At 40.6% G+C, this 12,213-nt stretch overlaps 1 protein-coding gene across 1 annotated transcript; it reads left to right on the top strand.

Moving 5' to 3' along the window:
- The first annotated feature begins 5,806 nt into the window (after positions 1-5,806).
- Positions 5,807-11,939, top strand: DUSP12 (dual specificity phosphatase 12). The gene is made up of 6 exons (XM_004282021.4): positions 5,807-6,306; positions 7,267-7,380; positions 7,471-7,589; positions 7,981-8,077; positions 8,389-8,575; positions 11,546-11,939. The coding sequence occupies exons 1-6, from the start codon at positions 5,924-5,926 to the stop codon at positions 11,705-11,707; spliced, it is 1,062 nt and encodes a 353-aa protein (XP_004282069.2). The 5' UTR covers positions 5,807-5,923; the 3' UTR covers positions 11,708-11,939.
- Positions 11,940-12,213: the final 274 nt, after the last annotated feature.

The following is a 12,213-nucleotide window of genomic DNA, read 5'->3' as shown; positions in this document are numbered from 1 at the left end:
AAATAAGTTACTATTTTTTTTTTCTGTCTGAGCCCCCAAGCGTTTTGTTTGTACTGTCAGTTTAACACATGATTTGGGTATTCGCACCCCTGTCTGCATAGTGGAAACGTGAGTCTAAGGGCTTCATCTTATTCCCACTTTGGGATCATATAAAAATGCTTCTATTGAACATCCAAATCTAGTTTTTTTCCCTTTATTTGGGCAGTTTCCTCCTGCCAGCTTGAACATTTATAAATGGCCTCTCTGTTTTCAGTTCTCATGGCTGGTGATGAGTAATTATTGGAAGGTGTGGGCAAAGAAATACATCTTGAAAGATATGAGTCAGTGCATATGAAACACACTTAGAAGCAGCAGCAGAGTATATTTGGTAGTAAGGGGGGGCAAGGAACAACATTTTAAAGGATTTAGAAATATTCTGTGGACTGACCAAAAGTTTATAGGATTTCCGATTTTTATAGTTTAAAATCATCTAGGGAATGTTAGAGCAGGCATTATTAGCCTTGCCTTTTTGGGGTGGGGCCATTGAAACTCAGAGGGCTTAACTGGCTTGGCCACGTTATATAATTAATACATGATGGAACCAAAACTTAAGTCTAGGACTTGTGCATACAAGTCCAGAGCTCTTTCCATTACAACACACTTGACTACATTTAGACTGCAAGAGAGCTCCAAAGGTTGTGACGTTGGGAAGGGGCAACTGTGGCCATTCTCTGTATTTTGTTTGGGGAAGAATGAAGGGAGAGGAGTTCTGCAAAATGTAACCCAACAAACCTCTGACACGCAACAGGGAACATCTGTGATCTCCTTTGCTCTACTCATCTGACTCTTTGTTTACCACTTTCTCCTTGAGTCAAAAAAGGAACTGAGAGCATGACCCAGATATCATCAGCCAGTTCCTGCCCTAGTATTCCTCAAATGGATAGTCCTACAATGTGATGAGTTTGTAAATACTGGGGGTGAGTGGGGGACGCAGTTGGGAATAAGGCAGGAGGAGTTGTTGGATCAGCTGACCAAGTTGTCCTTACATAACGAGGGGGCTTCAACTTTATTCAGTCATCTCTGGTCCCAGGGTTTGTGGAGCTGAAATTATTCCCTCAGAATCTTGACAATAGATGCCCTTCTAGGGAAGGAGGACACATCTTTACCAAGACACAGACTCTACATTAATAAGTGGACTTCAGGGGGCTTCCCTGGTGGCACAGTGGTTGAGAGTCCGCCTGCCGATGCAGGGGACACAGGTTCGTGCCCCGGTCCGGGGAGATCACACATGCTGCGGAGCGGTTGGGCCTGTGAGCCATGGCCGCTGAGCCTGCGCGTCCAGAGCCTGTGCTCCGCAGCGGGAGAGGCCACAACAGTGAGAGGCCCGCGTACCGCAAAAAAAAAAAAAAATAAGTGGACTTCAGGGTGTGGTTGTAGCTGGATGGGTAGTTAGGATCCACTTTCTGTTAAATCTCATGACCATTGAATTCCTGGACTGATCACGCTCAGCAATTTATCTCTGCTCAACAGCTTCCTCAAGACAAGCCATCTGCAGCCATATCTCCCTCACCACAGCTCAGCCTCTCCTGCATGGAATCCTCTCCGAGCTGCTTCTGATGCAATGGTTCAGCTTGGGATTTCTTTCTCCCACTAATAATACATGTTGATAAGTTAATTCGTGTTAGAACTCTGTAATATGGCTATAATTACTCTTATTTTGCAGGTGAAGAAACTGAGGCTTAGAGAAATCATATAATTTTCTACAGGCATACAATCACATATTAATAGGTAATAGGGTCAGAAGCAGTTTGGGATTCAGACTTGGGTTTTCTCTGTCTTCAGACTGTGCCCCTCAAAGACAGTACCAAATCTGAACTCACCATTTTGTAAGTATACACCTCCTACTCATGAACACAGAAAAAGTAATAGAATTATGTTATTATCACCCATTTATATTTTTCGTCAACATTTTGATTTGGGGATCTTAAAGTACATTTCATGTGTATCTTCATAACTGTCCTAGATCTTAAGCCCCATTAAGAACATAATTGGCAAACATTTACTGATAATTCATTGGGTGTAGGAGGGCCTAGGCAACATGTTGGAGATAGAAAGAGGAACTTGTCTTTGGACCATGATGGGGAGGCAATGGGGCAGAAGAGGGGAAGTTTCCCTGCTCATTGCTCAGCACAGATATGCACTTACAGCAAATATTTTTAAAGATGAAAGTGATGAATCATACTTGTGACTGTGCTCTAGAAGAAAACCAAAGAACAGGAAGGCTGGGTGATGTGTATTCTCGTGTGATTAGGCCATATTACATAGAATGCGTGGGTGTCTTCTTAAAATGCAAACCACAGCATACTAGACTATCTCTTAGAATTTTTGCCTAATTCATGCTTATCAATGATGTAGACTTGCTCGTAATAAAATGAACAGATACATCGTGCATGTGTGTGTGCGCGCACACGTGCACCTACCAGTGCTAGGACATAGAGCCTCTTCTCTTCTCCTTGACAGGAAGCAACCCAGCTGCCCCTCTAAAGACGAATTTCCTTCCCTGGGCCTAACACCCTGCTTTTTTGCATGTCGCCATATTCATTTTCCCCTGTTTCAAGGGAGGTACAGAAAATGTATCTTGCCAAAGGGCACATGGTGCCAACTAGTGGCTAGGAGGAAAAATACAGAAGCTGGTAAATACACTTCAGCCTCAGGAATTGAGGCGTTATTATTCCCCCAGATACAGATATTCACTGAGCCGGGCTTTGTGGGTATTCAACAACAATTCAGAAGTGTCTCTTACTTCCATCCTTGAAGGAAACTATATTCATTTTAGGGCGTTGAGGAAGAAAAGCTCATTCCCAACAGAAAACTAATAAAGCTGAGGGAATGATTAGGATATCTTAATAAAATGCCCAGGAAATTAACCCTTAATTCTTTTTCCCCCCATTTTTCCAGAATGTCAATACCTATGATTGTTAACAGTGAATAATTTTAATAATACCTGTTGAAAAAAGATTAAAACTATATAGAAAGAAGTGTATAAAGCCTATCATGTAAGTCTCCTCATGCCAGCTCCCAGAAATAACCACTGTTAACAGTTCATATGTATATATTCCTATACATACATACATATATATATATACACATATATATGCTCAGACATGCTTTCTATTTGTAAACCATCTTTAAAAATGTTATAATATAGCTAGCATCAACCACTTCCTTTGTTATCTTTTTAAATAGTTGCCTAGTATTTTATTGAATGGATAAAACACCTTCTTTAACCACTCCATTACTTGCATTCATTTAGATGTTTCTAGTTTTCACTATACTAGACAATGGATGCCGTGTCAGGGGTCACCAGGCTCCTTCAGGCTTGCTGAGTCACTGGAAGGATTTGCAGAACTCAGAAGAGCAATTATACAAAGTTATGGCTTATTCCAGTGAAAGAATACAGATTCAGATCAGCAAAGAGAAAAGGTGCGTTGGTGAAGCCCAAGAGAAGCCAGGTGAAAGCTTCCAGATACCCCCTCCTAGTGGAGTCACAGAGGCACTTGCTTCTTTCTCCCAGTGATGACGTGTAACAACACACTTGAAGTATGGCCAGACAGGAAGCTTACCCAAACTTGGTATCCGGGGTTTTTATTGGGGGCCATTCACATAGGCATGCAGCTCCTGCACGACTGAGCATAACTACTCCATCTCCAGCCTCCCAGAGGTCAAACTGATACAGCATGGCCCAGGGCTTCAGGCATTCAAAAACAATTTTATCAGGCAGGCTATTCTGAGGGCTCAGAGATTGTCTCCCAGGAGCTGGTCAAGGGCAGTCCTCCTGAAGACAGACTTCTCTTTGGAATGTGCTGGGAGAATTAAGCAAGTGCCTCACCTCCCTCCTTTTTGCCCGACAAATTCCCATTTATCCTACAAGACCTAGATCAAGCATCATTTCCTCTGGGAAGCTATCCTTGATTACTCCCCTTCCATTAGGGTTAGATGCCCAGCTCCCACATGCTTCCTTAGTAATTTGCCCTTACTTCTATCAGAACAATAATTGGGCTATTTACTTATCTTTTATTCCAGCTTTTTCTCTAAGTTCCTCGAGGGCAAAGACTCTTATTCATTTTGTAGCCTCAGCATCTACTGTAGTGCCCGACACATAGTAGATGTTTCCAGGATTGTAAAGTGAGAAAGGTTGAGTTGATTCAACTGGGGGCTCAGAAGACCGCTAACATGACTCTCCAGGCAAAAACGCTAAGTGAGCCCTTGAGGTAAACCCTTTGGGATGGGGAAGGAAATGGCATTGAGAGGGAAGGAGTGTCTCTTCTGGTACTCCTTTCCCTTCCATTTCTAACATTCAAAAGATGGAGTAACCAGCACCATTAGCCTAAATTCTGTGGGGGATACAAAGATGAAAAAGCAAAGTCCTAACCCTGAAGAGGTTCACAGCCTGTGGTGGGAGTAAGGGAAGTTAGCACTCTTCCTCTATCCCTGCAGGCTGCCCACTTAAGTGTTCCCAAGCAGAAGCATTTGCTGCTTCCTCCATCTGACTTGGATGGGGCTCAAGTGTCCCTGCCCCGAATCTCAATCTCTCTGAAAATTATAAAGTTATATATGAGAAAGACAAAAGCAAGCCCTGGCATCCAGGAACTGGCCTGGAACTACGAGGTAGATCTTCCTTAGTGTTGCTACAGCTGGCTGGGCACTCACAGTTAGGTGTTTTTCCCCTCCTGCTGAATATAAACAATTTCACAGGACATCAACCCAGACAAGGCAACACTGAGCTCATGATGAAGAAAGACAAAAACAAGACCACCATGAAATTCCCTGCTCATGTGGGAATCCTCACTCTGGGCCCATACTCTAACAGCAATAAAAACCCCAAGCCAGTTTTCTGTCTCTGCTTTCTCAATTCATTTTTGGACCTACTTGTGAGTCACCCTGCTATCTCCAGAAAGCCTCATTATGTGAGTAATAAATCTTTTTATGCCCTTAAAACAAAAGCAAGACCACCGTAATCATGTCTGAACACAGATAAAACAGGAACATTGTCCAACTTCAAAATGCCAAACATGTTTTGGTCTTTATGCCAGGACCATGACTGACTGCTACTTCTTGACCAATTACAGCTTTAGTGTCTCTCTAGCCTTTCCTCCCTTAGGTAAGATTTATTAAGATACCCAGTGATAGAATCACCCCCACTTCCTGACAGCATCCAATCCAGAGCAAAGTCCTGCTTCTTTAGATGCTTAGTCCCTTAGACCCTTAGCCCAAACTCATCTAATACAAGCTCAAATCCTGTAATAGGATCTTCCTAACACTCTCTTACCTAGATTTCCCGAAATTCTCCAGTTCATGGTTGAGTAATAAACCCAATTTACTTAACTACAGGTGGATTCTTGGTGGTCTTTGGCTGGAGGGCACTGACACACAAAACCATGGGATTAATATCTTCAAATATATAGAACAGTATACATCAACAAGAAAAGGATTCACATACCAATAAAAAACGGGACAAAAAGGAAAAGAAAAAGGAAAAATAGTCCCAAGAGAAGAACTACAAACAAATGGCTTCATAAGCATTGAAAAAATGTTTTATTTCAAATGCATACAATTATGCTGCTGATTCAGTTGGTGTGACCATCATTTCAGTTTGAGTCCATTTTCTGCTCCTGCAGAAAATCCAGAAAATCTCAACACTAAGAGCCTGAGAAGCCCTGTATTAGCGTTAGTTTATCCTATCCCACCAAGTTGGAGGAGCCGGGTAGAGACAAGGCTCCAGAAGCGGTTTTGAACGGGGTTTAGCTCCGCCCCAGCCGCAGTAACGTCACCTTCCCCCAGTAAATCCACATTCCCGCGGTCGACGTGGTCCCACGAGGGAGCGGCAGCGCAACTCAGGCCGGCCGGTCCTAGATGAGGGACGTTCTAGCCGACCCCCTACTCGATGGTAGGGCCCTCCTCAGTCCGGCCTCCGGGCGCCGCCATGTTGGAACCTCAGTACGAGAGCCATGGGTGCGAGCGCACGGCCGGCAGCCGGACCCGGGCCAGCTCCGCTGAGCACATGCTGGAGGTGCGGCCGGGGCTGTTCCTGGGTGGAGCTGCGGCAGTCGCGGAGCCGGACCACCTGAGGGAGGCGGGCATCACGGCCGTGCTGACGGTCGACTCGGAGGAGACCGACTTCAACACGGGGGCTGGGGTCGAGGGTCTACGGAGTCTCTTCGTGCCAGCGCTGGACAAACCCGAGACCGACCTGCTTAGCCATCTGGACCGGTGCGTGGCCTTCATCGGCCAGGCCCGCGCCGAGGGCCGCGCGGTGCTGGTGCATTGGTGAGTGGCCGGGTCCGTGGGGAGAGCAACCCCGCCACGCTTCCAGCCTGCCCCCCCTCACCCTTCTCCCAGGCCCCAGAAGAGGACGAAGGGGCTGTCGGCCACTAGAACCTTCTCCTCCTCCCTCTCGCACAGGCTTGTGTCTGAGAGAGGATCGGGCAGGAGGCGGGCCCCTGATGGCGTGCAGGCTTTCATTCATTCAGTTTGTGTTGGTTCATCCTGCAGTCGCTGAGTTTTGTTTCGGAGGTAGGAGGAATCTTCAGGTAAATGACAAAAGTCCCTGCACTTACAGAGTTTAAATCTGTCCACGAGAGGCCACACACATACCCAGATTATTGTAATGCAGACTAGGATGCGAGGTGTGTAGTAAGAGATTAACAAAGGTTAAGGTTATTCAAACTTCAGAGGAAATTATTTTCATTGCTTTTGTTTGAGGCGGGGTGGCTGATGTAGGGGAAATTTGGGGAGAGAAAAATTGGTTAGGATGTAAAGGATCCCTAAGCCATTCCTAGGGGAAAGATGGAGTAGGTGATAGCAATGGCAAAAAGAGTGTAATAACGATAGTTTACATTTATTGAGCCAGCACTTTTACTGCCAGCATTTGTTCTAAATATTACATAAAGGACATAAGGTAGTGATAAAAGGGAAAGAAGTCTGGGATCAGATCTCCAGGGCTCTTAAAGCCAGCAAAGGAGTTTAGATTTTTTCTGAAGCCATTATAAAATGTTAAAAAAAATTAGTGTAATTATTTTTGAATAGGTAATACCTTCATATGGTTCAGAATTCAAAATGAATAAGGAAATAAGGGAATAATTCTTTCGTACAGCAGTAGTAATTCAGAGGCAAAGGGTTTATTTGAGTAGAAGAAGCAGACAAGAAGTGGACCTGAACTTTACCATTAGTGGGGGGCTGGGTTTTTTTAATTGTTGCTATTTGATATTTTAAAGGTTTCTTTTTCAGTCACGCAGGGGTCAGTCGAAGTGTGGCTGTAATGACTGCTTTTATGATGAAGACTGACCAACTTACCTTTGAAAAAGCCTATGAAAACCTTAAGACTATCAAACCAGAGGCTAAGTGAGTTCTTTGTCGTAGTAATAATTCTGCTTTTGTGATGTGATTTTATTTATTTAAAGAAAAATTAACTATGTTTGTTTGTCCTTGCAGGATGAATGAGGGGTTTGAGTGGCAACTGAAATTATACCAGGCAATGGGATGTGAAGTAGATACCTCTAGTGCAATTTATAAACAGTATCGTTTACAAAAGGTTACAGAGAAGTATCCAGGTGAGTAATAATTGGTAGTATGTGTTTGGTCCTTTCTAGATGCTGTTTACTCTGACACCAAATGTTTCAGGTGCATTATCCCTTTTTCCAGCGACCCCTTGAGATAGGTATTTATTTCCTTTTGAAACCATGGTTTAGCAAGAAATAGCTTGTTCAGGGTCACAAGGTTTGTAAGTGGCTGGCTTGAATTTGAACTCAGGCAGTCTGTACCTGAAACCCAAGGGCTTGATCACTGTGCCCTCCTACCTCATCCTGATTTCTCAACAATGGAGAATATATATATATTTTAATTTCTGAAGTTAGCACTACTTGCCTCAATTTGACATTAGCTGAATTTTGTCTGAAAATGCAGAGTTGATTTTGACAAATGGATACATTTTGTGTCATGTAGAATTGCAGAACTTACCTCAAGAACTCTTTGCTGTTGACCCATCCGCCATTACACAAGGATTGAAAGATGGGGTTCTCTACAAATGTAGAAAGTGCAGGTAAAATATTTTGTATCTTCTGGAGATTTTATTTTGTCTCAGTAGCTGAAAAGTACTGAAAGTTTCAGTTTCTTAAAATCTAGTAGGAGGAATTTGTTTAATTGAATAATACAGAAATTTCATATTCAAATCTGGTTTCAAGAAGAATATGAATTCTTAAAAGTAATGCAGTTACTTGTAGAAGTTATTGAAAATTAAAGTAGCATAATCAATGTTATATTAATTTGCCCCCTAAGAAATAACTGCACATTTAATCTATTTTTTCATCCTTTTGCAAGTCATTAATGTTTTTGTTTGTTTGGGGGTTGCAGGCGATCTTTATTTCGAAGTTCTAGCATTTTGGATCATAATGAAGGAAGTGGTCCTATAGCCTTTGCCCATAAGAGAATGACACCATCCTTCATGCTTACTACAGGGAGTCAGGCTCAGTGTACATCTTATTTCATTGAACCTGTGCAGTGGATGGAATCCAGTTTGTTGGGAGTGATGGATGGACAGGTGAGAACACGTTTTACTTTCTACGGTTTTATTATGTCATCTATATTTTGTTCCTTTCATTTTAAACCATATTTTAACTAGCATTTTACTCCATCTTAACTGCTTTCTTTCTAAAGTTTAATATCTTTCTAATATAGATAAGACTTTATCAAAGATAAATTAGTCAAATAAAAACGAGCTGATGTAAAATAGTGAACCACTTTTGGTGGAAAGCTGTTGGTCTAAGTTAATTAATTCCTTTTAAGGGTATTGTTTGTATTTTTTCAAATTAAGACTAACAAACTAATTAGAATATATTTAACAAAACTTGAACTTTGTAAGAAGTAGGGCAAATCAAGGATTTTAAAATTAGATTTTAAATTTCTTCTTAATCTTCCTTTTTTTCTCTTTTGGCTTTGTGTATTTGTTTTCTTGGTTTTTCAGTTTTGTATGTTTGTTGTGAGATTTTTTTTCATTTCCTGTTAATTCTAAAGAATGCAGCTCATATGAGCATCCTGTGACAGCCACAATTCTCCTTTAGGTTTACATGATATTAATCTAAAGATATTCTAAATCTAAGATGTAATGATGTTTAAAGTTTGTATAAGTTTGTATGGTGAGTATTTTATGAAACCTTTTCACTGTATTATTTCATTTGAAGAATACAATAACTTTATAAAATCGAGCACATATCTATTCACATTTTATATGTGAGGAAACTTAGTTTGCATTAGTTAGTGTCTTGCCTAGAAAGAGGTACCCTATATTCAAACCCATGGTTTCAGATAATGCTGCTTTATTGAGGTATAATTCACTTACCGTATAATGTACCCATTGAAAGTGTACAGTTCAGTGGTTTTTAGTATATTCACGGAGGTTTTTGCAGCTATCACCATTTTTATCGCTACCAAATAAACCTTGTACAGCAGTCACTTCCCATTCTTGATGATATTATTTGTTGAAGTCCACTTTATCTGTTTTTTTCTTTTGTGGCTTGTGCTTTTGCCTTGCTGCTTTTGTTTATTGTTTTTTGGGGCGTGCCTTGCAGCTTGTGGGATCCTAGTTCCCCAACCAGGGATTGAACCTGGGCCCTCAGCAGTGGCAGTGTGGAATCTTAACCACTGGACTGCCAGGGAATTCCCTTGCTGCTTTTATTTAACCCGGAAAACACAAGATAAAGGCGTTTTTGTGAAATATTCTAGATCACATTTGTGCATACTTCTTTGTACACTTATTTGAATTTTCTTATAGAATATATACCTAAAAGTGGAAATCCTGGCTTGAGGAGTGTGTACATTTTAAATATTACTGATAGTCTGGGCTGACATTAACAATGCCCATACAAATTTGCCTTTCACTAATGTTGAATGCATATACTCATTTCCCCATACCCTTGACATAATGGATATTGTAAAATTGGTAAGGTTTTGTCAGTCTGTCAGTCTGTGAGATGAAAAATGTTAATCCTAAAATGTTTTAATTTGAATCTCCATGACTACTACTGAGACCAACATCTTTATATACTTATGAGCCATTTATATTTTCTTTTACAGTAAATTTCCTTCAGGTCCTTGGCCCATTTTTCTGTGGGTTTTGTCTTTTTCTAATGGATTTGTAGGAGTTCTTTATATAGTCTAGAGTTAATGTTTCGTGTAATATGTTGCAGATATTTTCTCCAGTCTGTTGCTTTTATCTCAGCTTTGTGATACATTTTTTTCTTCAGCTTTTTGAGATATAATTGACATACAGCAGTGTATAAGTTGAAGGTATACAGCATAAATGACATACATATATTGTGAATGTGGGTTTTCTAAATTGTGGTAAAATATTCATAACATAAATTTACCATTTTAACAGTAGCCTTGAGAACATTCACATTGTTGTGCAACCGTCACCACCATCTTCCCCAACTGAAATGCCATACGCATTAAACACTAATTCCCCATACCACCCCCACCAGGCCCTGGCAACCACCATTCTACTTTCTGTCTTTATGAATTTGAGTACTCCAGGTGCCTCATAAAGTGGAATTACACATATATTTGTCCTTTTGTGACTGGCTTATTGCACTTGGCATAATGTCCTCAAGGTTCATCCATGTTATAGCATGTATCAGAGTTCCCTTCCTTTTTAATGCTGAATAATATTCCATTTTATGTATAGGCTACCACATTTTTTTTTTTTTTTCCGGTACGCGGGCCTGTCACTGCTGTGGCCTCTCCCGTTGCGGAGCACAGGCTCCAGACGCGCAGGCTCAGCGGCCATGGCTCACGGGCCTAGCTGCTCCGCGGCATGTGGGATCTTCCCGGACCGGGGCACGAACCCATGTCCCCTGCATCGGCAGGCGGACTGTCAACCACCGCACCACCAGGGAAGCCCCACATTTTGTTTATCCGTTCATCTATCCATGGACATTTGGGTTGCTTCCTCCCTTTGAGTATTGTGAATAATGCTGCTATGAACATGGGTATACAAATATCTGTTTGAGTTCCTGCTTTTATCTCTTTGGGGTATATACCTAGAAGTGGAATTACTGGATCATATAGTAACTCTATGTTTAATTGTTTTGAGGAATGTGGTATATTTTGTCAAACTAAAATTTAAGATATTTATGTAATCAATTCTAGTTTCTGAGTTTTATGCCCAGACTTTCTATATAGCTTGTCGATGATTTAAAAGTCAACACATGTGCCACAGTCACAAAACAGTCACAAAACCTTCTGTTTCACATCTCAACCTTCACCTTTCTCCCTTAATGCTGGAATTAATCTATTCCTCCTTTAAACTCCCAGAGTACAACATACTTCTTACACAATTATTGTAGTCTACTATCTATTACAGTAAATTGCCATTACATCTCACTGATTAGACCATCAACTCCTTGAAGGTATGAGCCATGTCTTACCTGTTTTTATATCATATATTACCAAAGATAATTATTTGTTTTGTATAAAAGTGAATGAATGAAGTAACACATTTATTTTATTTCAGCTTCTTTGCCCCAAATGCAATGCCAAGTTGGGTTCTTTCAACTGGTATGGTGAACAGTGCTCATGTGGTAGATGGATAACACCTGCTTTTCAAATACATAAGAACAGAGTGGATGAAATGAAAATGCTGCCAGTTTGGGGATCACAAACAAGAAAAATATGAACTTGTGACATTTGATAACTTGCTGATGATATGTGCTACCCTTGCTTATTGTCATTCATGGCAGATTGTTTAGTTTTAGGCCATTAACATTTCATTTGAAATATGAGAAGATAAAAATCATTTGACTTAGAAACTATACTTTGTCAGCTTCTTACACTAAGTAGAATGGAAATCAAAACCTTTTAATCATGTAAATTATACTTTATTTGATATTAAAATCTTTTATAACCCAGATACTTTCTTTATTTCATATATATTTAAAAGTTGTGATTTTTGGAATGTTAGTTATGTAATCTTAAGGTCTAGATGGACAAAATTATGTATAAAAATTAGAAACTGTCATGTTTAAGTGACATTCTTTTATTTCTAGAAATGTAAAGCAGATTTGTTTGGACATATTTTGACATTTCTCTTTCTCTCTTTTAAGGGACATTAGTAAAGCTACATTAGTCTGGGTTTTTCTTGGAAATGTAGAAGAAAAGGACATCAGTAAAACACTGACTAAA

This window comes from Orcinus orca, chromosome 1 (assembly GCF_937001465.1).
Source record: "Orcinus orca chromosome 1, mOrcOrc1.1, whole genome shotgun sequence".
In the NCBI taxonomy this organism is placed as follows: domain Eukaryota; kingdom Metazoa; phylum Chordata; class Mammalia; order Artiodactyla; family Delphinidae; genus Orcinus; species Orcinus orca.
This window is presented reverse-complemented; position numbering and strand designations above follow the sequence as displayed.

Coding starts and splice junctions, on each gene's coding strand:
- DUSP12 (XM_004282021.4), top strand. CDS start 5,924: ATGGTAGGGCCCTCCTCAGTCCGGCCTCCGGGCGCCGCCATGTTGGAA. Junction 6,307..7,266: donor CGCGCGGTGCTGGTGCATTG/GTGAGTGGCCGG, acceptor TTTCTTTTTCAG/TCACGCAGGGGTCAGTCGAA. Junction 7,381..7,470: donor ACTATCAAACCAGAGGCTAA/GTGAGTTCTTTG, acceptor TTGTCCTTGCAG/GATGAATGAGGGGTTTGAGT.